The sequence below is a fragment of the Actinia tenebrosa genome, unplaced genomic scaffold, assembly GCF_029948245.1.
Source record: "Actinia tenebrosa isolate PJP-AT-01 unplaced genomic scaffold, QUT_ActTen_1.0 PGA_scaffold12__29_contigs__length_12842862, whole genome shotgun sequence".
In the NCBI taxonomy this organism is placed as follows: Eukaryota; Metazoa; Cnidaria; class Anthozoa; order Actiniaria; family Actiniidae; genus Actinia; species Actinia tenebrosa.
Genome location: NW_028292572.1, coordinates 8,298,072 through 8,325,182, shown reverse-complemented (window position 1 = coordinate 8,325,182; position 27,111 = coordinate 8,298,072). Strand labels below are relative to the sequence as shown.

At 36.1% G+C, this 27,111-nt stretch overlaps 2 protein-coding genes across 5 annotated transcripts in view; one reads left to right on the top strand and one right to left on the bottom strand.

The window, feature by feature from the left end:
- Positions 1-27,111, bottom strand: part of LOC116308985 (protein O-mannosyl-transferase TMTC1) — a 39,544-nt gene that overhangs the window by 6,281 nt on the left and 6,152 nt on the right. The window contains exons 12-18 of one of the 2 annotated variants that reach the window (XM_031719511.2): positions 25,588-25,748; positions 25,027-25,162; positions 24,561-24,705; positions 24,006-24,143; positions 23,363-23,470; positions 22,737-22,814; positions 22,364-22,514 (exon numbers count right to left, since the gene is read on the bottom strand). In XM_031719511.2, the coding sequence (XP_031575371.2) occupies positions 22,389-22,514; positions 22,737-22,814; positions 23,363-23,470; positions 24,006-24,143; positions 24,561-24,705; positions 25,027-25,162; positions 25,588-25,748 (892 nt within the window). In that variant the 3' untranslated portion in view covers positions 22,364-22,388. Of the gene's footprint in view, positions 1-22,195; positions 22,515-22,736; positions 22,815-23,362; positions 23,471-24,005; positions 24,144-24,560; positions 24,706-25,026; positions 25,163-25,587; positions 25,749-27,111 lie in introns of those variants that run through there. The other variant, XM_031719510.2, reaches the window with a different exon arrangement.
- Positions 578-19,889, top strand: LOC116308989 (alpha-1B adrenergic receptor). 3 transcript variants are annotated; one of them, XM_031719515.2, is made up of 3 exons: positions 14,249-14,537; positions 14,702-14,788; positions 16,498-19,889. In XM_031719515.2, the coding sequence occupies exon 3, from the start codon at positions 16,554-16,556 to the stop codon at positions 17,556-17,558; it is 1,005 nt and encodes a 334-aa protein (XP_031575375.1). In that variant the 5' UTR covers positions 14,249-14,537; positions 14,702-14,788; positions 16,498-16,553; the 3' UTR covers positions 17,559-19,889. The 3 variants fall into 3 exon arrangements, with proteins under 3 accessions (XP_031575376.1, XP_088884408.1, XP_031575375.1); XM_031719516.2 differs by lacking the exons at positions 14,249-14,537; positions 14,702-14,788 and adding an exon at positions 578-848; XM_089028282.1 differs by lacking the exons at positions 14,249-14,537; positions 14,702-14,788 and adding an exon at positions 8,492-8,507.

Here is a 27,111-nt window from a genome sequence, read left to right as displayed (position 1 = left end):
ATTTACAATTTGGCGCCAAAGATGCGACGGACATGCATTTCCGTTCCCGCCAAAACTCTATGGTCAAGGTTACGTTTTCTGCGCCCGCGATACTACTCATAGCAGAGACCGCTTAAGGCTTAGCGAACACCACGATACCCATCAGTACTTGCGTGCTTTGCTTTTTGCTTAAGAATGACGTAACGACGAAGTTAAACTTTGGAATTTTTCATCAAAATGATTATCAGTTGAAAGCTAAATGGGAGGTCAATCTAAAATCTTTCAGCTCAACACAGATTCTTTACAATCAAACACTCATCGTTTGTTAATGGACGTCCAATTATCTCTTGTTTCGCTTGTTATCTCAGTATCAAGTGGTGTTCACCTTACGACAGAACGTGAATAGCTGGATGCTTTCGTTATAGATCACTTTTGAGAACACGCGCATAACACTGGCTTCCTAAGACTCATTCGGTTTCTTCAGCTCTTTTTCTCAAGACCTTAGTCGCCCCCCTGGAGTCTGGTTAACGTCGAGTTTTCGTTAACGGTTATCGACGGATCTAGGCCCTTGTCTTTCAAGTGGAGTTTGGTGTCATTTCTCTTCAGACATCACGAGAGGCAAGTGAGCTTGAAAACAGTTAGAAAAGAAAACAGGCAGGAAAGAAATTTACTTTTCACTGTCCTGACTCAGTGCGGACAGATTCATCAGCAAGCTACGGCATACTATCTGCAGGTTAATAAAATCACGAGAGGCAAGCTTGAAAACAGTAAAAAGGTCGAGGCAGGAAAGGAATCCACTTCTCACTGTCCTCACTCAGTCACAGATTCAACAGCGAGGCGGTATACTATCTGCAGAGCTTCAAAATAAGGTAGGAGAGCCTAGAGCGGTCGGGTGAGTTACATAGAGTCATTACTCTGTGTGGGCTATTATGATAACTAGGTTAGTAAACATGCCCTCTGAAAGTCAAGTTCTGGTATACTGGTCTAGAGTTCGACAATCCACGAATCATTTACAACTTGCTAACCCTGTTCTAACGTTATTTATATTTGTAAAGACTTGTTCAAACTGTTCACTTGATTATAAATGGTTTAGTTAACGTTGCTGCTGTTCGATATATAACTCAAGGAAAAACTAGCTTCATTTTAGGATTCTATCTTCGAGTTCAGCACCTTAGATATTAGACATGTCAAAGCATTTTAAACTTGCAAACATTAAGTCACTACTTACAAACTTTTAAATGAAAAAATCCTAGAACTATACGTACAATCATTTGAGCCATAAGTGTTTTGAAAGCTTTTTCTATTTAAAATTGCTTAAAATCAAATTCTATCTTATTATGGTTAGTCTAAGTAGAATGTAGGAGAGCGATCCTGTGGCGTGTATTTTGACATGCCGACAAGAGCTCAGATTCTTTACGTGTTTGTACTCTTCGTTGATATTTGAAGCGTTTTGTGTTGTGGTTATTCATAAGTGAGTTTATATTATAACCCCCAAAAGATCGGAATAACACTAGGATTCAATTGACTTTAGATTTAGACTCTTTTCTTAAGGGGAAAATTGAAGTGTACACGACAATTTTTGGACAGCTTATACATAGTAAAAGAGTACGTTCGAACTAGGCCCAGCCTATTTTAGGTAATTTTAATATCAAAAACATTTTCTGTAGAAATATTAGTCTGCATTTTGGTTACTGTTCTGTGGAAAAAGAGAAATAAAAACAGCAGAAAACAAAGCCATAATACAGCAATAATACGAGAATTATTATAAACACCAGAATGGCTCTACTGCAGGAAGTTTTAAAAAGGATGATCCTTGAAGAAAAAACGCGCTAGGGTGTAAGGTTTATCAAGGAGTGCACAAGTCAGATATATAATTCTCTTTATCTGTCAAAACTTACTGTAAAGCTGGAAGAAAATTCGTACTAAACATCACAATTGATACGACTGGGAATTTAAATCCAAAAAGCTTTAATGAAATTCACTTGTAACTTTTGATTTTCGAAGTTCATTGTGAAAACGATGGGATTTACATTTAAAACGGTCTCTTGATTCCCACGGTTTCAGGGGAGAGAATAAATCGAGACTAAAGGAATGTAAAGAATAACACAACGAGTTCTCTAGAAGAAATCTTAGCATAAGGTGATCTATTGGAAGTAAATTCTCTTTCAAAGAAATACTAGCGGAATCCAAGAGTCTGCATATTTAGAACGAATAGCCTTGTAATATAAGAGACCATATCATATGCGTGAAAAAATTGTTTTGAATCTAGAACTTTGGTTTTCGTTATTCATTCTGATATTTTTAATGTTCAAGCCAGTGATCGTGTAGGTGAATTTATCTTCACAGCACGTCTTCCCACAAAAACATGTTTCTCGAGCAGATACCGAGGTCAAGTCAAGAACTAATCAACCTAGAACGCCCAAGAGGAATGTATAAAAGCTCTTTTTCGCCATTAACTTAATGAAATTACGCCTCAGACACCGATAGATAGAACAGTAATAATATTAAAAGCAGCTGTTAAAGAAGCAAGATAACATTACTGGTTGGTTTGCATAACCAACTGTATTGTCAAACTGTATTCTGTCGATGTTGACGTCTCGTAGGGTCAACAGTTTTCCACTTTAGAACAACCGACATCACGCAGACTAGTGGTCAAAATGAAGATTATTTCCCAAAAGCAAGTTATTGTGGAGAGCACGTTTCATGTTACGTTCTGTTAACCCCTCCACAGCTTTAAGACGACTTGATTTTGCTTTCGTCTATCAAAAAACTGCTAAATCAGAAGATAAAGAAATCTTGTCGTTATAAACTTTAACGTGATTAAATCGTTGAAAACCAAATGCTTAGTTCGTATTGTAAATCAAACCGTTGTTAAATTGTGTGGAAAATACGTGAAACACGTGCAAACGTTCAGTCATTTTTTCGTCTGAATCAACATGGTGGCAGCGATGGGACCTCAACTCCACTATTTTAAAAATCAAGTTCAGCAGACCGTCATTCGCTTATAACAATACGTTCTGAAAGAACCTCTGGTAATGTCAACGTGGTGCGTGCATAGGCCGTTTGTGGGAATGCACTGGATGGGCTCGTAAATGGAGGAATCGGTAATAATTTAATTTTGTCCCCATATTCAATTTCTAGAACCTGTGTGTTTTAAAAAAAGCGAATACATCATCCGGCAGAGTGAGCCTCATAGTCACGGAGAGAATAGTCAGTGGTATGTTTTATGCGCATGCGCCCATGATCTTAAATGTTTGGTGCTTGCTTGTTACAAAGCTTTTATTGAAGCTATTCATTTGTTTGTTTTATTTTGTGTGTTTTTATACACGTTTCCTCTATAAAAAACGCGGCTTAGCAAGAATTGTCACGTTATACCAATAGGCCACAGTTTCTCACTTGACTGATACAACATCAATGAATAAAACTATAACATTCCTTAAGGGAATAAGCATGACCACAGCACTTGTACATTAATGGAAATCACGACGGCAAGACCAGTATGGATGAAATATTCATTAATTTCTGCTTTAAAAATCATCGTGAGTTCGCTATAAAAAAGACACAATAACCCCGTAAGAAAAACAACATTATCAGGTGAATTTAAGCGAGGGAGATAAGAACTTATATCGTGAAAAAATGAGGAAAAAAAACGATCATTGATGTGCGTCAGATTCTCTTCTAGAAAAGTGTATGATATACATTTATCTGTAATTGTTTCAAATGGGTTTCTAATTCGCTTTGTCCTTCAATGAAAAGAATAACAAAGACGTTGAGCGAAATCTGTTCAATTTGGGATAGTATACGTCAGGTGGTGAATGTCAGCGAGGAAGAGAACTTCATGTTTGACATGCACAACCACAAGTGCAAAAGAAACATTCAACCCAAAGTAAACAAGTTCAAAAGATAAAATCGCATTTTTTCCCCCTCGTTCAATTATCGCGGTTTTTTGACCACAATAGCAAGATAATCAAAGAAAAACACCTCTGAAATAAAAAAACTTATGCAGTTTTAATAGAATGGAAACTTTTTTTTCAAGAAAAACTTATTTTTTTTTGATTGTAAACACAACTAAAGGAATTAAAAATTTAAGAAAATCTTTGATTACGATTCAAGTGCTTATATGCACCTACTTGCAAGAAGGTTGTCATACAAGAATAGAACATTTGTGATTTAGTGGAATAGGAATACATTAAAAGACAAAAGAAAAAGTTCAGCTTCAGTGATCTTCTTTTGTTTTTTAATATAATTCCTATCCCACTAAATCACTAATGTTCTATTTTCGTATGACAACATTCTTGCAAGTAGGTGTACTAGTGTTAAATCGAAAATTAACTTCTAGTGTAAAAACTACTTGGAATTTCACTGTTAGAGATTCTAGGATCGAAAATGGATGAGAAAATGGCTAGAAAATTGTTGTTTTTTTTAATTGTGGCAGATCATTAAAGATGACAAGATGACACTTGCTATCAAAAAAATCATTAGCATTTAACAACAGGTATAAAAACATGTTTTTTACTATGTAGATCTGTAATAATCTATGACCTATAGTAAGCACAAAAACAACAGAACATCAATTGTTCGTCGTTATCAACTGCGGATATATTTATATGATACAGAACACCTTTCTTTCCTGAATACTGAGATTTCGAAGGAGGCAGTGTCATTAACACCTTTACCGTAGAGAATTCAGAAATCAACGAATCTCCCTGTTAACTCCTGCTTCACTGACGTAAGTTTAAACTTAATACAGGTACAATTTTTGTTATTTAGTTCAGGATATACACAATTTCATTATTCAATGCTTCAGTAGAAACTTTTGAACTACTTTTCCGGTGAAATCAAAAGATCTGTAAAGCAATTTTGAAAAAATTCCCCCAGAAATATTACGCTGAGTTTTATGGAATATCCAACGAAGAGACAATGAAAATTAATTCTTTTTCCGACCATTTCTTGTTTTTTTTACTTACCAAACTAATCCTAAAAAAAAGCGGGTAGTAATTTTTAACTTTTTCAAATAACGATTTTGGACGTGCGTGTGAAATTCTTTCATCAAAGCGATCTTTTTCAACATTTTCAAAAAACTCCATTGGAAAATAATCTTCAAAATGGTCACATGCATCATACTTTCCATAAAAATAATTCGCCAAATTATTTCAACAATACAAAAACTAAACTATTACTAATAAAGAATGATCTTTAGAAAATTAAAGACACTGCAGTTAAATTTTTATTCAAAATCTTACCTTAAAACTTATGTCAAGAAATCAAACAAACGAGATGTCTTGAATAAACACTTAAATGGACTGAAAATTTGCTGTTCTTTTCACAGGATTTGGAATTGAACGAAAACTGCAAATCCTTTTGTTTTACCCCGCATTACCTTAACTAATCTCTTCTTTGCACACAGTTATACTATATAGTAGAATATATAAATCCTTATAGAAAAATATAAAATAGCTTAATCCATTTCATGTGAACAAACTTTGAACAATTATACCCCGGAAAGATTTGACAGCATTTTGCTTCACAATATGTAATTTCCGCTCGAGATTTTCTGATTTCTTGCCGATTAAAATTGATTTTCCCCCCAAAAGGTGACTTAATTTTGGTTGCATCTACAGGATTTAGGATATTAGATCAAAAGGATTTTAGATATTTATTTGTTTTATTTTTATTAGAATCATTGTTATTGTTGTAGTAGATTTTAGCCGTGCCTACACAAAGATAGGATAGGTTTGACGTATTTGTTTTTTGGTCAATTGGGAATCGTGTTAGCCTTATTATACAAATTGGGATTAATGTCATATGTCCTTAAAAATATCTCAAGGAATATAGAATATTGCCATGAAACTTGCTTTATGTGAAAATTTCGAAAAAAAGAAAAATTCGAACATAATCTTGGAAACTATACTTTCATGTCATGCTAAGTATACGATGCTAGGATACGTAGGGTTTAGGATTGGAATAAATTCTTTACATTGGCAGAGTTAGAGACTGTATGAGAGGAGCCACTGTAATGAAGGTTTGTTTGAAGAGGCGTGGAAAGGAAAAGTAAACTTGAGAGAATAAAATAATGAATATAAAGGTGGGTAAAAGAACGAATATGAAAATAAATGGGTAAAGAAAAGATGGAGGGATCGCTTGATAAGTGAGTGAATGAGTGAACGATGAGTGACTGATTACTGGGTTAAAGAATGAATGGGTGAATGAATAAATGAATGATGATTGGATGGATCGAGATAGATGGCTGGGCGGATGGATGTACGAAGTATTGGGTTAATGGATTGGTGAATAAATAGATAATTGGATGGTTGGAAAAAGGATGGAAGGTTAAATGGATGGATGGTTAATGGGATGGATGGAAACTCTGCCAGCAGGGTAACTCTGCCAGTTGGATGGACCGATGGCGAATAAATGGTTGAATAAATGGTTGAATGGATGGATGAATGGATGGATGGATGGATGAATGGATGGGTGGGTGAATGAGTGTATGAATGGAAGGATGGATGGATGGATGGATAAATGGATAGATGGATGGATGGATGCATGGACGAACGAACGGATGGATGGATGGATTAATGGATGAATGGATGGATGGATGGAAAATAAATCTAAAAGCTTACACATGCTATACATAGTATTCGTCAAGCTCCTGGAAATATTCCGTCTAATATCACAACAGATGTATGAACAATGATACTAAATGTGCTTAAAAAGCGCAAATGAACCAACTACCAAATTTGAAATCTACACAGTGTGCTAATAACCAATCGGCTTTAACCCTACTAGAACACGTGGTATTGATGGCCTTCACGACATGAGCCTTTGTACTAATCCATTGCTTCCTCTAGGTTCGACATGCCAAACTTGTTCTCCATCTGACAATGTCAAAATATTTCCCACAAGAATATTGGTGTATCTTAGTCGTTTCTTACGACAGGTTATTTATTACAAAATGTGGTCCCCTGGTTTGGTCTGTTGCTTAATGAGGTGCGACCCACACTTAGTAGGGTCATTTCGATTGACACTTATAATGATTTCCGAGGTAGGCTTTATTAGAGATGAAAACTATGTGGTCTTTTAGTTATCGTCTATAAGGGACGACTTATGTAAAGCTGGTCGCTTACTAGAGGCCTGTGATCTTCTATAAAAGAAGCCCTATGTAAAGAGGTCGAATACTAGAGGCCTGTGATCGTCTATAAAGGACGACTTAGGTACAGCTGGTCGCTTACTAGAGGTCTGTGGTCGTCTATAAAAGACGACCTATGTACAGCTGGTCGCTTACTAGAGGCCTGTGATCTTCTATAAAAGACGCCCTATGTAAAGAGGTCGAATACTAGAGGCCTGTGATCGTCTATAAAGGACGACTTAGGTACAGCTGGTCGCTTACTAGAGGTCTGTGGTCGTCTATAAAAGACGACCTATGTAAAGCTGGTCGCTTACTAGAGGCCTGTGATCTTCTATAAAAGAGGACCTATGTAAAGTGGTCGAATACTCGAGGTCTTTGGTTGCTTATTAGACATGGGCCCTTTATCAATTGGTCGCTTATAAGAGGTAGACCCTGTAACAGCTGGAAAAACTCAGAGTGCAAAAATATTCGCATACAACAAGACTAATAGAACAGGAACGTTGACAGGAATAAGGATTTGTTTAAGTAAACAGAAGATTATCGCTTAAACGGCTTTTCTGCCGCGAGATTTTCCTCATTATAACACGCGCGCCTTTAAGAATTCTCCTCCACAGTTCAAACCCTTTTTATTGATGCGTGATATTGGAGTTTATCTTCGCCTATCATATTTAGTAATACAGTCTATATCTATGGATATTAGACCGTTGATGTACTCGCACGATAGCGGGAAACATTCACTAAGAGAGCTCCAAAATCACTATATAAGAAACTTTATTTAAATAATTTTAGGTAATGAATGCACTACATAGAGCAGGATTTGGTCATATAAAGTGTTTTTCTTTTGGATTATTGTCCATAATTGAGCAATATTAATGGTTAAATAGAAACATATTAGGTGATAAATGAGCTGACGAAAGGGTCTTACAATTAAGAATGTAAATATGCTTTGATTACGGTCAGTGATAAAAAGCTGTCAGAACCGTTCTAAAGAACCCTTTAACCACAGTAACACAGTAAGAGGTAAGCTTATGCTCTCAAGATATTTTTTTAAGCTTAGAGAATATGACATTTTGGAATTCGGAATCCGAGTTGGCAGAACTGACCGCTATGGATTTGGTGATCCGCTTAAGGCTAATCCATTAAGAAAGCCACTTCAGTGAAGCGGTGAAAAAATATAGTAATGAAAGTACTTCTATTTGTGGATCCCGAATAGTATAGTACGTCCCAGAACCATCAACTTTTGAGAGTCTGCTCTTCAGACGGCTATAAAACATGCAGAAAAGCATCGTTACCGATCTAAGGATCTCATTATTCGCCTTTGCTTTCGTTCTTGATATTTTTTTAAATGGTAGTCCATGTAATTCTGATTAAAAAAAGGAGGGAATGCTGGAATCAAAGTGTAAGTACAGTGAAATTTCTTTTGTTCGTCGGCTATTGGTTCGTAAATGTCGGTTTTTATGTACGCGTCGAATCTTCTGACCTAAGAATGTGGGTCCAGTTTTTTAGATATCATTGAATTCTGATGTGATCAGTACCCTAAGCATAGAGAGAAATCGGCCACTTTCTTTATATTTTATCGTATGCGGTTTTCACCAAACCTTCCTGAATTTCGATGGGAAAAGCTGGTCCTCATTAATCACTAAAATAATGAGACATTAACGAGTTAATAATTTCATAATATTGCATTATCATTATCCGAAAAACGTCCTGTAAGACTATCAACATATATTCTCGCCTTGTATCACCTTATATTAGTGATTTATTAAGAAAATCCTCAGAGACTACACTGCCTTAGTGGGAATCCTGTGACACGGATTGAAGATTAATAGCCTCATTTATTAATGATTTAGTTTGGAATACGTACTTAAGTAGCAAAGATTCCTAGCTTTCTCATTTTAATGAAATAAATAATTATTTCTTAAGCTTTGGGCGAGTATTTTTGCGTTATTAGAGAGTTTAAGAATCTCGTTTACGGCAAACGTGAAACGTCAGTTGACCGTTAAAAAAATATTTAAAATTAGTGAAAAGGAATCGAAAAAATCTCTAAGTAGTAGATAAACATAAGAATACTTGTCTTTGTCAAGAAGGTTTTCAAATGGTAAAGTGAAATGTAGGGAAACGATGAAAACCGTTTGCGGGAAGGAAAAACGGGAATCTTAATCTGCCTATTAATTCAAGGCTTGTAACATGAAATGACGGAAAGAATATTGACATGCAATCTTTACGGTTTCGTTTGTTTTAAGAACAGGTTGTCAAGACAGAAATCAGAGGGTGTGGCGCCTAGAAACTTCTACACCTTCTGTCATGTTTCTCTTGTGGGATCCCTAGTGTTTTTTGTAGTTTGGAGCTTACTTCATTTCTATTGGCCACTTTAGAAACGAGGAAGAGAATGGGGCGAGTTTTGAATCTAATTCACCTTTTCGGCGATAGCCGTCACGTTGTAATCACTTTGTCGGATTGTGTTACGGTCACCAAAATGTTCGGACATCGTTCTCGGATTCCCATACGAATTCACTGAGTTTATCTGTACGAAAATCCCAGAACAATGTCCGAACTTCTTGGTGACCGTAACACAATCCAACACAACTTAAACCACGTGACGGCTAGCGCCGAAAAGGTGAATTAGCAAAATAGGTTTGTCAGAAAAAGCATCTCAATATCAGTAAGTCTCTGAAATTTGAACGCGTTTCGTTAAAATGAATCAAAATTAAAGTTACGAGCCTTCAGAAGTGTGATAAATTTACAAAGAATGTATCGTTACAGGGGTCAAGTGTTCAAAACTCGCACAAGTCTCTTGCTCATTTCTAAAGTGGCCCTGAGAAAAGTGTAAGTTCGGTCTTACTGTCACCATAATCTAATGGGGAGTTTGAATACTTAGGAAAACCTTCTATTTTTTTCTAGTTCAAAAACTCACCCGAAATCAAACTCAGTGCAAATCAAAGATAGCCGTGACACAATATATAATTTTAAGGCATGGTCTAGAACATGGACTGGACTGGACCCGAGAAAACATGGACCGTGGTAGAAAATATGGACTCGGGTTCAGACACATCTGGAAACCTTATCTATCTGTATGTCACATTGACGATCATCATAATGTAGCAATTTTTAAAATCTTTTTTAGATACATTTTCAAAATTTCATACGCAAACTATTCGTGCCGGTTTTTATTCAAACGGCGAACAAGAATGTGACCAGGAAGATAATGGATCCAATATGAATGTTATTAGTAGTATAGGGTGATGAGAACAATATACACAATAGGTATCATCAGTAGTACAAGATGATACATGAACACCATCAATACCATTAGTGGTATAGGGTGATATGAGAACAATATACACAATAGGTATCATCAGTAGTACAAAATGTTACATGAACACCATCAATACAATGAGTAGTATAGCGTCATATGAGAACAATATACACAATAGGTATCATCAGTAGTACAAGATGTTACATGAACACCATCAATACCATGAGTAGTATAGCGTCATATGAGAACACTATACACAATAGGTATCATCAGTAGTACAAGATGATACATGAACACCATCAATACCATTAGTAGTATAGGGTGATATGAGAACACTATACACAATAGGTATCATCAGTAGTACAAAATGTTACATGAACACCATCAATACAATGAGTAGTATAGCGTCATATGAGAACAATATACACAATAGGTATCATCAGTAGTACAAGATGATACATGAACACCATCAATACCATGAGTAGTATAGCGTCATATGAGAACACTATACACAATAGGTATCATCAGTAGTACAAGATGTTACATGAACACCATCAATACCATGAGTAGTATAGGGTGATATGAGAACACTATACACAATAGGTATCATCAGTAGTACAAGATGATACATGAACACCATCAATACCATGAGTAGTATAGGGTGATATGAGAACACTATACACAATAGGTATCATCAGTAGTACAAGATGATACATGAACACCATCAATACCATGAGTAGTATAGGGTGATATGAGAACACTATACACAATAGGTATCATCAGTAGTACAAGATGATACATGAACACCATCAATACCATGAGTAGTATAGGGTGATATGAGAACACTATACACAATAGGTATCATCAGTAGTACAAGATGATACATGAACACCATCAATACCATGAGTAGTATAGGGTGATATGAGAACACTATACACAATAGGTATCATCAGTAGTACAAGATAGGGTGATATACAATATACACAATACGTATCATCAGTAGTTAATAATAATAATGAAAGGAAGAAAAACATATAGTGATAGTGCACGTGACAACAGGAAGTTTCAGAATACCAACTAGACTTCAATGGATCCCCGCAAACCCCCTAAAGCACTGACCACATGCAGAACGTGATTCAACTAGATGCGATAATAATGTAGCTGACATGTATCCATGATACTAGAATAATAAAAATAGGCAGAAAGGGATGGAAAAAAGAAAGGATGTTTATCAGATGCCACGTGCACAATTACTTTTTAGCTATTAATAAAAGAGATTCAGTAAAAACTGAATAGAGCTTAATATATGATCTGTATCAAACCCTACAACAATTCCTAAGCTAGTGTATCGTTTATCGTAAGTAGATCATTGACTGAATGCGATGGAATTCAAAGGATATATTTTTAGACTGAAACAAGACGTGCGCCTTAAAGATTTGTTTGACATGAATGTGAATTCTAATAGAACAAAACTGTATCAATGATAAACTATGATACCAACGCGACGCGAGTTGTCGTGCAAGAAGCATGGAGTGACGGGAGCTGAGAAGATAGTAGTTAGATATTTTTAGAAGTGTACGTATGTATAGTCTGTTGATCTAAAAATGAGAAACCCTTTTACGTCACTACGCAATATAGTCTGTACCTTTTTTCTAGCCTGCGTGCATCCGAACACAAACTGTTGAAACCTAACCAACAGTTTTTGTAAGGATGCACGCAGGCTACTCTTTTCTTGTATAATACCTTAGAGACGGCTCTAAAAGAATGCACGACTGATTTTTATTGACACATCTTTTTATTTAGATAGGAATGGATTCTGGTATTAATAGAATGCATTTGGTCGCATGATAGGAAGACCAAATGGTTAGAGCGGGCTTTCATAAATGTGCATTATAGAATACAAAATGGGAATCCAACATGCTCGTCCTAATTTCTGGTCAAACTCACAAAATTTCAAACGCAAATACACACGACAAAGAGAGAGAGAGGGAGATAAGAGGAAGGAAGGAAAGAAAGAAAGAAAGAGAGAGAGAGAAAGACAGAAAAACAAACGAACGTACGAATAAAAAAGGCAAAAAGAAAGAAAGTGTGTGTAGGCGGGAATGATGGATTATCAGATTATGCGAAATTTGCGCCTAAAAATGATTAAAAAATCTTTTCATTTTTTATTTTATTACATTTATTTATTTGATTTTTCAGCTAATCTAAATAATTTTCAATGAATATTTAAAGATTAATTTCCGAAGAACTTTTCCAGCAACTCAGTTGAGAGGATTTATGAAAGAGTAGTGAAAGACTAGAGAAGAAAAAAAAATAGAGTCGCCAAAGAAAACAGCCTGCCAAAATACCTGTGCAGAATTTTTTTTTTAAAGAAAATCCATTTTTCCCCTCTGGTTATTATTGCAATTATATGGTTAGTATTGTGCCTCCCATAAATTTCGACAACATAAGATGAAAGAAAAGATCGTATTTTGTTCTTGTATACAGTATTCATAAATATGAAACATAAGAATTAGCTTTAGAAAAAATATGTTTCCGACGCGACTTTTTGTAGCCCAAGGTAGATATTAGGATAGATATAGAAGTATTTTGTTTGAACGGAAAACTTACAGCACTTTGACTCTAAAATGGCTTTCGAAATGAATGGAATGTATCTTTCCTCTTCTGATTGGTTGGAAGCCATTTAATAGTAATGGGACATTACTGGAAATAATTTGAGTTTAATTGTACATTACAGGAAACCATTCGAGAGTAATGGGACATTACTGGAAGCCATTTGAGAGAGATGGGGCATTTTCGTTTTCAAATCTTGCATAGTTTTAAGAAAATGTCTGAAATACTACACTCCTTGCGGATACATAATACAGGTATAATTGTGGGAAATGCCGAATGTTTTGACGTGCGATAATCCCACAAAGATACAAATCACCTTTTTTAATCATCTCGTATAAATGGTCACGTTTGTGCTCTATGGATATGCAGAACTGCATGCATACACTTAGACAGCTGAACAAGAAACAAAAATATACCATTCGGAGAAAAAAGAAATAGATTTAGAGCGGGAATTTCTTTTTGACTCTGCATTTTGTTGTACCTTAATACATGGTGAAGGTGACCTCTATAAACCGATTGGTCGGAAAAGGTTGAAGTTTACGTCGCTTATCGAACTTTATATGAATGAAAGAAATTGAGGAAGCAAATTTAATTGGCAAAGGTCACCTCTATAAACCGTCCGGTTCGAAAAGGTTGGTATAGACTGGTTCACTACTGATCTTAAATGAATAAAAAAATCGAAGGAAGCAAATTTATTAGCAATGGTCAGTCCTATAAACCGTCTGGTTGGAAAAGGTTGGTTGGTATACCAAAGATAGATATTTTAGGCATTTATAATTTTATGCCAGTTATTGTACCATCAACACATCGAACGTGTTGACTCGACCTTTTACGTACTTATATCTTTCCTTACAAAGATGTTTGTCTAGCAAGTCATTATACTTCCCTCAAAAATGCGTCAAGCGTACAAACGATGAACACGTTCGGTAAGAAATCAATACTTGCAGCTGAATGCAGGTCTACTTTACTATTGGAAAACATTATCTCAGTAGCACTATAAGAAAGAGAAAAAAGAAATGACCAATTTTAAGTTTAATTCATTTAAATTTGCGTCATCTGTGACATCAACTCATTTCAACAACTCGGCGATAATTACTCCTCAAGAGGCACTAGACAGACGTATTATACCTTTAAGAAAGAGTATTCTATTGAAAAACTATTCCCATCCCAATAACGTCATCGGCTAGTTCTAACACATATATACCGATCACAAAACATCTATTTGGAAAAGCATTCAAATCAGATGAAAATCGAACAGTAAGAACCAATAAAGTCGTATGTCGTTAAATAATGCTTAGTTTAACGTCACATCAGTGTTTCCAGCATTGTTCTCAGTGATTTTGAAAATAATTGCTGTAATCTTGAATGAAAGGGAGATATACAACGTCGTGTGGTTGATTGGATTTCGGTGCATTTGGGGCCGCAATCTTTGGAACAAATCTAGAAAACAGACAATCATTTCTTTACGACCGTGCAAGACGAAAACAAAGCATGAAAAAAATCAAATCTCTGGGATTCATAAAACCGAACGTAAGGGATATAATGAGCCAATAAGTAAAGGTAATCTGTTTTTGATTTCGCTTGGAGAGATTTGACTGATACTATTTAAGCAGATTTAAAAACAATTTTGCGTTCAATCTTGATAACCTCGAACAAATTCACCGAGAAAAAGCGCGCGTCTCTGGAAACTTCTTCTCTTAGATTTTTCTAACTATACTATACAGGTATCTACTATATTCCAGATGAGTGCAAGAAGAACATATTTTTAGTGCCAAAGGGATCGTAAAGTAAGAATAAGACAAAGATATAAGGTTAGTGTCGCATAATGGATTTGGTATTTAGTAAGATATAAGGTTAGTGTCGATAAATGGATTTAGTATTTTTTTTCTCGAGTTATTTTTCTGGACTATTTTTTTACCTGTCAAACTGGTTCCCAGCACAGAAAGCAATAGAATTATCCTTAGTTCTGTACAATTTTTGGTCTCTCTTTCTCTCTCTTCTTACAAAATGAGTGATTACTTGTATGTTAGTGAAAACTTTCATTTGGATAGTATAAAGGCAGGAAAAAAATAGCAAAAAAAAAAAAAAAAAAAAAAAAAAAGGGAAATGCAAAGGTCTCTTTCACTTCTCTCTCCTAAATCTAGATTAAGAGGGAGCGATCAAATTGAAGTACGATACATCCCAAAAACAGATTTTTTCAGGAGTAGCTTCTATTACAGAGAGGCTAAGATGTGGAACTCTTTCCCCTCTGAAATTAATTCTGCTCCAACAAAGAATGAATTTAAAAAACGTCTGTTGAGATGGCGTGCTGCCAGTGCTCAGTAGGATTTTTCTCTTTGTTATTTAAATCATTTCTTTGTTTCTAAAATTTTTTAATTCAGTTTTTAGGATTATATATTTATATTTTACTGATCATATTCTTAACGACTTCCATGTAAGGAAGTTTTATATTTATGGAATTATCGTTTTCAAATAAAGGTGTATCTATATATATATATATATCTCTCTCTCTTTGTCGTATGTATTTGCGTTTGAAATTTTGTGAGTTTGACCAGCAATTAGAACGAGCATGTTGGATTCCCATTTTGTATTCTATAATGTACATTTACAACAGCCCTCTAACCATTTGGTCTTCCTGTCATGCGACCAAATGCATTCTATTAATACCAGAATCCATTCCTTTCTAAATAAAAGATGTGTCAATAAAAATCAGTCATGCATTATTATTATTGTAGTGTATATATATATACAATTATTCATTTATTCACTATTTACTGATTTATTCTTTATCGTAAGAGAATTGAGATATTATGTAATGCGCTAGAATAAAATTATTATGATTTAGAGTCGTCTCTTAGTGACACGTTTCTATGCGGTCAAGGTATTAAGAAGCGTTATATACAAAGTAAACCTTATTCTAAGTAAACTAAATATGCAAACATACCGAGTAATTGTGAATCGTGATCACGAGCTTTTGTTTTTGTACAGAACAAAAAATAACTTAACCTGCTACGTGCTAATGACTGTTTGAAACGGATCAGTGGATACCTTACAAGGATGGATCGATCCCGACTTTCTTTCCACTCTCTATGATCTATCTATCATGTGTCAGGACCCATTTTCATTTAATTAACAAATTTATTTTGTTAAACGTTTACCGAACAACTGCCCGCTGCTTCGATTCTTTCAGTCAAAAGCGCCAACAAAATAATCCTCTTTTCCTACGAGTATAATTACTTATTATTTATTATCATAATTTTCTCACGGCCTCTAGTATGATTTTCTGTGGCCTCTACTAAAAACCCACGAAGTATAATGACGAAGATAATAAGTCTAAGCTTGATATCAAATTTAATCCCATGAAAGTTATACCCCACTGTGTACACGATTTAACAAGTTCAAACGTGCTAAACAAACGGAGAGTTATTTTGGATTGTAATTGCCTTAGGGCAATTACAGTTGTATGACGATATTGTGCTTGCATGCATGTAACGTCGGTGTTTTTGGTTTTTCCTTTTAGTACGAAAGAACTCATTGTCAAGCAAGATCTCTCTACGACTGTCTAGTGAGTAAATAATGAACATCACGAATACCACCGAGGTTCTCCAAGGGATACAACCCTTTACGCCGAGCGGTGAAAACATCGCTGCTGCTTTCTTTGTCAGCTTACTGATTATCATGACTTTGGTTGGCAATGGTCTAGTATTTGCGAGTTTTTATATGTTCACAGACTTGAGGACGATTTGCAACTACTTCATCGTGAGTTTGAGTTTAGCAGACATTCTCGTGGCTCTCTTAGCCATGCCGTTTTGGTTGCAAATTCAACTGTCATCGAACAGATGGGTTTTATCAAAGGGTTTGAAAATGTTCTGGGATTGCATTGATATTCTTGGAGGGACTGCATCGATCACGAACTTAACCGCCGTTAGCGTTGACCGCATGCTGGCTATTACCGTACCGTTTAAATACCCTAAACTTGTTACGTCCAGAAGAGCTTTGGTCGTTATCGCTTGTGTCTGGATCTACGCTATCTCTGTGTCGTGCGCGCGTACAGCGCAATGGCCTGGTCGTAGCTTCCTCATCTTCGTTTCCGTCGTCTGCTTCTTTCTTCCTCTTTCCATCGTCATTCTCATGTACATGATTATTTTCTTCGTGGTTCGTACTCAGGTCAAGAGAATCGGCAAGAACCATGCCAATGAGATGAAAGCAGCCAAGACCATAGCCGTGGTTATTGGTGGGTTTTTGGTTTGTTGGCTGCCATTCTTCACTGTCATTCTTGGCCATGCCTTCAGTACGACATTCCGACCACCCTTCGCTCTATTCAACGTGATCAAATGGCTCGCGTACTTCAATTCCTGCCTCAACCCCATCATCTATACCTGCATGAATCGTACATATAGGAGAGCATTCAAGAGGCTTTTCAGACGATGCTACTTCAAACTGTACCCTTCAGGAGAAGGGAATACGGTGCTCAGTCAATACCTCAGTCAGGGACCCAGGGGATCACTATTGACCACAGTGTATGATCATCATGACAGCAGCGGCCATCAACACGACCATAACAAACAGGGTAAACTATAACTATCGAACTCTACCCCGAGGATAGAGATGCTACTTCAAACTGTACCCTTCAGAAGAAGAGAATACGGTGCTCAGTCAATACCTCAGTCAAGGACCCAGGGGATCACTATTGACCACTAGATTATATGATCATCATGACAGCAACGGCCATCAACATGACCATAACAAACAGAATAAACTATAACTATCGAACTCATCCTCAGGGAAGCGATGCGGCAAGTGGTAGTGAAGCCGTATATACATTCAGGTGATCACTTCTGACCACTAAAGTCTACGATCTACAGAACTTCGAACTCTGCTACCCAACCACATCCCCCCAGGAAAACGACACGATACTCGAAGTCAGTACATCAGCCAAGGAGGACACTACTGTAGGACCAATACGATCTATCGTCACATCAACACCACCATCATAAAGAAATACATAAACTTTTATTATCTATGTTGGAACAAACCGACAAACCGAGCAAGTGAAGAAAGTAAAAAAGTGCTACTCTCTCGCGTGACCGCAAAGAACGAATTTATTGCTTGAACGATTTTTAATTGTGATGATTAAAAATAGCTTCAATATTATTGTCATCCGATAAAAGAAATGGGGATTGAAAATTCGCATATAGATACAAAAAATCGTGATGATGAAAGATGAAAGATAGTGCAAGGTGATTAATAGACGATAAGAGCCGCACAGGATTAATGTGTACGGTTCATATAGAACTACATGAGAAAACACTGCACCAAGAACATGATGACTACATGAACATATTTGCGAAGTTATGAATGATAAAATACCAAAACTGCCATTAGTATATTGTTAAAGCACTCTGCGCGTCGGTGGTGCGTAAAACAACAAAGTACGCTTCTACGGTAAATTAGAGTTAGCTGACGTAGAAAGCATGATAAAGAATGTACCAGACGCCTCAGTTCTCACACACCACTTCAACCAATCATTTTAGAAAATCCAAAGGAAATAAGATAGACATGACTCTATGCATGCAATTCTTCACCTCATCGCATCCACACGAATTGAAGTTTTGGATAAATATTAATGCTCGATATATTTATATTTAAATGGAATTTAAACCAGAAGAAGACACAGAAAGATGGTATTTTGAGTCGTGCAGTAAGGCGTCGAAAACAAATTACTCCTACTCTTGCATTAGCACAATTTAACTATTAAAACAATGATTACTATCTCGATGACAAGTATCATTAACTGTGAGGAAATAAGTGGTGCTGTGCTGTTAATAAATAAGGTGAATAGTCAAGTGCGTCAAATCGTGACGAAATCGTATTTTGATCCAGAGGATTTCAAAATTTCAAATCAATGAACACTGAGGAGTATTTGATATGCATTTGGATGGTGATAAATATCGAGTGTTCAAGTCACTTGCCACAAGAGTGTTGTATTCAAGCCAGAGAACTCCTAGACAATAAACATGAGTATTTATAGCGGTCTAGTTCTCATTCACTGCACAGCGTCAACTCATAAACACGTAACAGCCAACTAATGCGCAAAAAGCCAAAAACTTACGATGACTCGATAAGACACTAACCCTAATGATTTTTCATATCTAATCTTCTACGATCCTTTTCAAAATCTCTTTTCATACTCAAATGTTAGAACTTTGAGAATACAAAACAATAGTGAAAATTAGCATAACAAAAACAGCTACTGAAATGGGTTACGGAAATATACGTATAGAGGCTTTGCACCAACACACCAACACGCGATGGCAGCCACGACAGGAGGCACAACAATAAGGTATCTTTCCCCTGGGAAACTAAATTTTTTCTCATGTAGATCAGATTATGCCGTATTCAATTGTTCCTGCCTCCTGTCATGGCTGCCATCACGTGATGGTGCAAAGCCCCTCTATAGAACGTCATAATGCTTGAGCCGTATTCACTATCCTTACTATCCAGAACATTTGATACTATATTTAAAGGTAACTATCAGAACAGTTGATTCTAGACTGAAAGATAACAAGTTTTAATAGGGACTCAACAAACAAACAAAGTCAGGTCCCAGGACTGATATGCCTGACGTGTAAATATGCACGCACAGGTGCTTTGGACAGCGCCTTCTTGGATATCATATCGATGTATATAAAAGAATATAGGGAGGTAAAGACTATAAACTAGAGCACTGTGTAATGTAAAAGGCACTACATGGCTGGGCAGGGCAGGGTAGGGGGACTTAAGCCCTTAAGCCAGTTACAGGGTGTGTGGGGTGGGGATAAGCATCCCCTCCCCTCCCCCCTTCGTTTTCAAAAAATCTTTTGGGTTTTTAACCTGGATATTGATGAAAACAAAATAAAGCAACTAAAAATCGGTTTGAGACTAAAGGTAAATACAGCTTAATCCTTAAATCCTTGTTTCGTTATTTTGAAGATTAACACCCAAAGCCTCTCAGTCCTATAGAAGTTTAAATATCGCCTGGTGACGCATTTGAAACATCTAATGAACTCAGCAGCCTAGTTTAATTACAAATCCATATTCAAAACCTACATTAGCCATTCCGAGGTTAAGAAAACAAAACCAAGTGGGTCGAGTTGACGTTGCAGTGAATTGTGGAGGTTTTTAGGAGACATATTTCCAAGACGGCGTCTATTTTGTCCGCTATGACAGTCCCAAAATGCACTGTAATGGAAACTTGACCCAGTGTTGGCATGGCCATTTAGCATAGAGTAAATTGATCCTAGTGCTAGGGACAAGTCTCATATAGACATTGTTATTAAACACGTCAGAGAGTAAGCTTTTCAACTAGGGCCACTTCAACTTTTTGAAAAAACTGCAGTAGAAAAGTTAAGATCCAGACGAATATCATCTTTCTAAAGACCTTTTCACGTTGGGAGAAAAATGTCCCATTTCTTGTCTCACTGCATTCCCTCTTGCACATTTTTTTCAAAAGGTTGAACCTCGACCGTTCTCAAAGCAGAAAGGTTTGTTAAATAAATAAGTATTCAACTATATAGAAATATATTAATAATATATTATATATTAATGAACATTTTTCAACGTCCTTATATCAAAATATATTCTTAGGTAGTTTAAGAAGAAAAAAATAATGGGCTAATGGAACGGTTGAGCCCAGCTGACAAGTAAAGTACTGTAGTTAATTAACTTCATAATCAATTATACTTGGTAGTAAAGTACCCACTTTTGGAGTAATCTCTTTAATTAGAACCATGATAATAAAATGTATTTCTATTTATCAAAATATATTGTTTTTTATCCGCTCCATATTTATTTATATCTGAATATTTATAAAATTAGAACAAATTTGTTTGGAATGAAGAGTAGCGTTGCTTTCAAAAGGCTTCTGGTGTGAACCAGTCATATTTGGAACCCATTTAAGAGTCGTGACACGATACCACTGGAATCTGCCTCTACAGATTCTATCATTAGTGCTGATATGCCTTATTTAAGAAATAAATTCCAAACTCTTTATTTCCTTATTGACAACAGCAGAGATCGAGAATCGTACCGTGTAATAAAGGGAGCCAGACAGTATGTCTCAGGAAGTGTAATCAAACTGATCAATCTACCGTACAATAGGAATATTGAAGCCATACTTATGAACAATTATCAGGAGATAAACTTTATTGAAAATAAAGATATAGATTGGAAAGTCAAACCCCATCTAGGATTTTATGAGGTGTGGGAAGTTGAATGTACTTCAAATAATGTGAAATAAATGAAGGATGAGAGGAAACTACATGTGTCGCGTTTAGAAAGCAATTATAATTTTATCGATATTCTGTAACAATTTCTTATCCAAGACAGAGTACGGATAACTCACAGATTGAACCTTTAACTGATAACCTCCGTGCTAATCCAAATCAGGGCACGGCTAACTCACAGATTGAATCGGAATTTTGCGTGTTAAGTTTTGCGGAGGGGGGAAATCGGAGAACCCGGAAAAACACCCTTGAATCAAGGTAGAGACCTTGGCTAAAAACTTTACTCACATACGTATCATATCACAACGAATCTTTTCTTTCTGGTTGGCACTTATGATCAAGACTAATCGCTTTTCACTATGCAAGAATCAATGGAATACCGCTCATCAATAAATACTATTAGAATATTACAATTGAATTAAACCCGGCATATTTGAGAAGCAAAGTATTTGTTCTCACCGCAGGGTGTAGGAGGTGGGGTGCAATGGACTCCCAATCCCCGGGGGATGGTGAATCCCCTTTACCCAAGAGATCGGGCTACAGGAGTTCGGGAAGCCTGAATTCTTTATCCCATAGGGGGTAGGGTGCGCAGAGTGGCACTCTTCAGCTCAAGCTTAAGAATCGTCATGACGTCATCAAATCTCGTGACGTCACTAGATGAATATCTGCGTATCGTGTCTCTTATAATACTAGTAATATATTTCTCTCAGCGAGGATTTGCCAAGAAGACACAACACCTTAAAAGTAATTACTGTTTAAACTATGTTTAAAAGACTTTTTAATATAAAAAGGTTAATATACATCTAAGGTTCAAATCCCAAATCCCTCGTTTGTTTAAAATATTTACAATATACAGTTTTATATACTGCAGAAGTAGAAGTTATATATCTACTATTTATTTAAGAATATTATTTTATATTATATATTGTTTAGTACGATTAAAAATTCTTATGAAAATGAATTTAATTTTTTTGCACTATAAAAAATTATTTATAGTACAAATTAGTTATTATTACCATTAATATTTTCAGTATTGATTTTTATCGTTCTAAATATTTACGGTTATTAATATTTACCGTTATTATTACTGGATATTAGTTATCATTTCCTGAATACGTGTACCTTGGGTTCCATTTCAGCCATGGTTTCATCCACCTTTTGATTGTTTTTCTTGTAGACGTTTAAGTTTAGCCAGGTTCTGCTGTAAAATAGTGTTGTGTGGCTCCAGGGACAGTGCTTTCTCGTAGTGTTTGCGGGCTTCGGGATAGTTTTTCTGTTAAGCAGAATAAGGCAAATGTAAGCGTTAGTTTACAGGTGCTACTCTAGAGGTTTTTCTTGTCCCGAGACAAGTTTCGAGTTTCAGAGGTAAGTTTTAGGTGTGTATTATAAAATAACAGTCATTAATATTGCTTTCTAATTAGTTGGTTGCCCGTGCATTATGAGAGCACTGACTGCGTGCGCAAGGATGGTAGAAATTTTTAGTTCATTCCCTTACCTCCATATGAAGTATGACTCCTAGGTGCATGTGCGCAGTTGCATGCTTTGGATCAAGCTCTACTGCCTTCAAGAAATCCTACAAACAAAACAAAAGAAAGAACTTCAATACTAGCGTTTGCTTACATCGGAAGCCGAGGAGACGTGGTTTACAGGGCCTTAGCTGTACAAAAATAATTGGAAAAGGTGGGGCACAATTCGCCATTTTTGCGTGCCGTGACCTTGAATGTGCAGTTCCAAGCACTCTGATTGGGTAAACAGGTAACGTGTTGCAACGTACTGCGTGTTGTCATCATTCATGACCGTGACACTATTGTGTCCATGCATTCTGATTGGGTAAACAGGTAACTTGCTGCAACGTACTGCGTGTTGTCATCATTCATGACCGTGACCGTGAAAGTGAAGTTCCAAGCATTCTGATTGGGTAAACAGGTAACGTGCTGCAACGTACTGCGTGTTGTCATCATTCATGACCGTGACCGTGACACTATTGTGTCCATGCATTCTGATTGGGTAAACAGGTAGCGTTTTATAACGTGCTGCGTGTTGTCATCAACTTTGCAATATGTGCTCCTTTAAATACCACAAGAATTCCAACACACAAAATTTAACACACAAGAGACAAACCTGTTTTGCGTCGTTCATATTGTTAAGGTCTTTTAATAGGTTGCCATGGTGAAAGTAGAGGTCAGCGGTTTTGAACTTCTTCAGTGCCAAAGATATGACGTCAATTGCCTGTATCAACCAAAAGAAGAATTTATGAGTTTCCTTATGACTGTATAAATTCTAGTTTAGAAAATGTTCCGTTTTTTCCGCCACAGTATCTTTTAAAGGGGAGTTGCTTGTTGATTTTAATCTTTTCTTTCAGGGTTTTTCCTCCGGCTTTCCTCTCTCCGCAAAAATCAACTCCTGAATTGCCCTATTTCACTATGACGTCACTGCTTGTTTATGTGGGGATGGAATCGCCAATTCCAATAGAAAATTCAACAAAATTTGCTCCTAGCAAAACAGTTTAATCTAAAATGGCCTGGTTTTCAGATATAATATGTGTTATTATGTACTAAAAAATATTCTGAGAGTTTGCTGGCTATTCTACTTCTCTTCGTGGATTGATACGGGTTTTACAACAATTTTCGGTGAATTTGCGTTGATCTGACCCCCTCTGACGACCATGATCCGTTGCGTTTAAACAATAGATTGTTTTGATGTGACGTCATAGTGAATTAGGGCAATTCTTAATCATTCACAACAATCGCCGATAGTTTTTTACCTCTCCTATCTTCCCTGCCTGTTCCAATGAAGAGGCAACGTTTTTGTAGTGATCAGCATGGTTTGGGTTATGTTGTAAAGCCTTCTTTGCTAATCGCACAGCTTCGCCATGGCGTCCTAATTTGCTCATTAATATTCCCTAAAATCATTACAAGCGTACGTCAAATAGTTAAATATTTGAAAAGACAAAGAGAAAAAAAGTTATTTAACCTATCTAGTCGTCTTAACATTTAACGGGTCTCCACTCAAGATAATGATGCTGATAATGGGGGTGATGAGATATTTTTGATGAAGATGATGATGGGGATGAAGATGATGGTGGTGCTACAAGTGATGATAATGGTAACGTTTGTGATGGTAATGCTGATACTGATGATGGTTGGTGATGTTGATGCTAATAATTATGATGGTAGTGGTGATGATGATGATGGTGACTGTGATGATAAATGACGGTGAAGATGACGATGATGATTATAATGAACGCAATGATGAAGTTATTCAACGATTATCATAATGATACAAATGGTGACAAATGATAATTAATATTATCTCATACCATATTCGACAAAGTCTCATCATTAGCAGGATTCATCTTCAGTGTCTCACCCCAGGCCATCTCGGCATCTACTAGTCTGTCTTGATTGTAATACAACACACCGAGTAATTGTAAAGTGCTCTCTTCTCGCTTGATGGACAAAGCTCTAGATAAGATTCAAATACAACCACGCCAAATTAAAATCCAATATCTCTGCTATATAATTCTGATTGGCTGACCAGACACCTTGTCTTGTTGTGATTGGCTAAAAGGTTGTCATCAATTACGTACTGTGACTGTGCGGTGTGCCATGGTTTTTTGGTTTTTCCACATACGAAAGATGTGAATATGTTTCTTTGGGCTAAAAGTTTATAAACGAAAAGAATAACTAGAAGTTTCTTGAGTAGATATTTCGGACGATATCCATCGTCCATCATCATCATACGAAAGATGAATTTTTTACAGCTAAAGAAAAAGTAATTCTTACGTTTTAAAGGCCTTTTCTGCTTGGTGTGCTTGTCCAGCACCTTTAAACAATCGTCCCATATTAACGTAAGCTACTGAGTGATTGTTGTTCAGTTGGATGGCTTGTTGGTATGCATTCAAGGCTTCCTTTACTTTCCCTACAAAAAAATAACAAGATCTTCTATGTTACACTAGATGTTCATAACTATGACAAAACTTAGGCTATGGGCGTGTTGTGCTGTGATTGTGAAAGTGTCGTGTCCGAGCATTCTGATTGGATGATCAGCAATCTAGTACACTGTCATTGCTAAAAGGATGTTCTGTTACAATAGATGTTCCATAACTATGATAAAACTTGGGGTTTGGGCGTGTTGCACCGTGACCTTGACAGTGTCGTGTCCGAGTATTCTGATTGGATGATCAGTAATCTATATTATAGTAGTACTTATTCCATAACTGTGACAAAACTTAAAGATTGTCTGCCACCTTAAGTAAAATTGCAAATGGAAGAAGATAAAGGAAAGGTAGAAAAAAGAGAGAGTAAAAAAAGGTGGGAAAGTGCTCGATCTTGGTCAAGGCATACCTATTTTAGCCAAAAAGACGCCATAGTTATTGTATCCATCAGGATTGTTGGGTGATAACGTCAACACTTGTTTGTAATATGACTCAGCCTCATATATTTTGTTCTGCTCACTCAGTATTCCTGCCAAATTCATCATGGCGTCGATATAGCTGGGGTTTATCCTGAAACAAGGTATGGATTTATGTTTATGTATTAAATTATTACAGTGTTCGTGCCGAGGTAACGACTTAAAATTCAAGGACTATTCAAGGAGTACACAAGTATCCAAAAATGAATTTTCAAGGAGTAAGTACAGCTAACTATGCCAAGGTTTTACAGCGGTGGTTAAACATGGCCAACTTTCAGATTTTTCGATCTTTCCGACTAGATCGATTTCAGAGCCATGCAAGTAATGATCAAAGCAAAAATCCAAAGACTTTTCAAGGAGTTTTAAGGAAGTTTCGCTAACATCATAAAATTAAAGAGCTTTTCAAGTGCTGTTTTATTCAATATTTTCAGCCATTCGGTTTTGACCCGTTTTATTTGATATTTTGATCAATTCGATTTTCACCCATTTTATTCGATATTTTGATCTATTCGATTTTGACCCGTTTTATTCGATATTTTATTTCATTCGATTTTGACCCGTTTTATTCGATATTTTAATCCATTCGATTTTGACCCGTTTTATTCGATATTTTGATCTATTCGATTTTGACCCGTTTTATTCGATATTTTAATCCATTCGATTTTGACCCGTTTTATTCGATATTTTAATCCATTCGATTTTGACCCGTTTTATTCGATATTTTGATCTATTCGATTTTGACCCGTTTTATTCGATATTTTGATCTATTCGATTTTGACCCGTTTTATTCGATATTTTAATCTATTCGATTTTGACCCGTTTTATTCGATATTTTGATCTATTCGATTTTGACCCGTTTTATTCGATATTTTGATCTATTCGATTTTGACCCGTTTTATTCGATATTTTAATCCATTCGATTTTGACCCGTTTTATTCGATACTTTGATCTATTCGATTTTGACCCGTTTTATTCGATATTTTGATCTATTCGATTTTGACCCGTTTTATTCGATATTTTGATCTATTCGATTTTGACCCGTTTTATTTCATATTTTGATCCATTCGATTTTGACCCGTTTTATTCGACATTTTTTCCCATTCGATTTTAACCCGTTTTATTCGATATTTTGATCTATTCGATTTTGACCCGTTTTATTCGATATTTTAATCCATTCGATTTTGACCCGTTTTATTCGATATCTTGATCCATTCGATTTTGACCCGTTTTATTCGATATTTTGATCTATTCGATTTTGACCCGTTTCACACGGTGGTTGGACATGGCCGACTTTCAGATTTTCCGATCTTTTCGAGTTTTCAAGGAGTTTCGCTAACATAAAATTCAAGAGCTTTTCAAGTGCCCTTGAAAACGTGAATTAAATTCAAGGAGTTTTCAAGGAGTTTGAGAAGTAGCACGAACCCTGTTATTATGATGCGCAAAGCAATGATGTTATC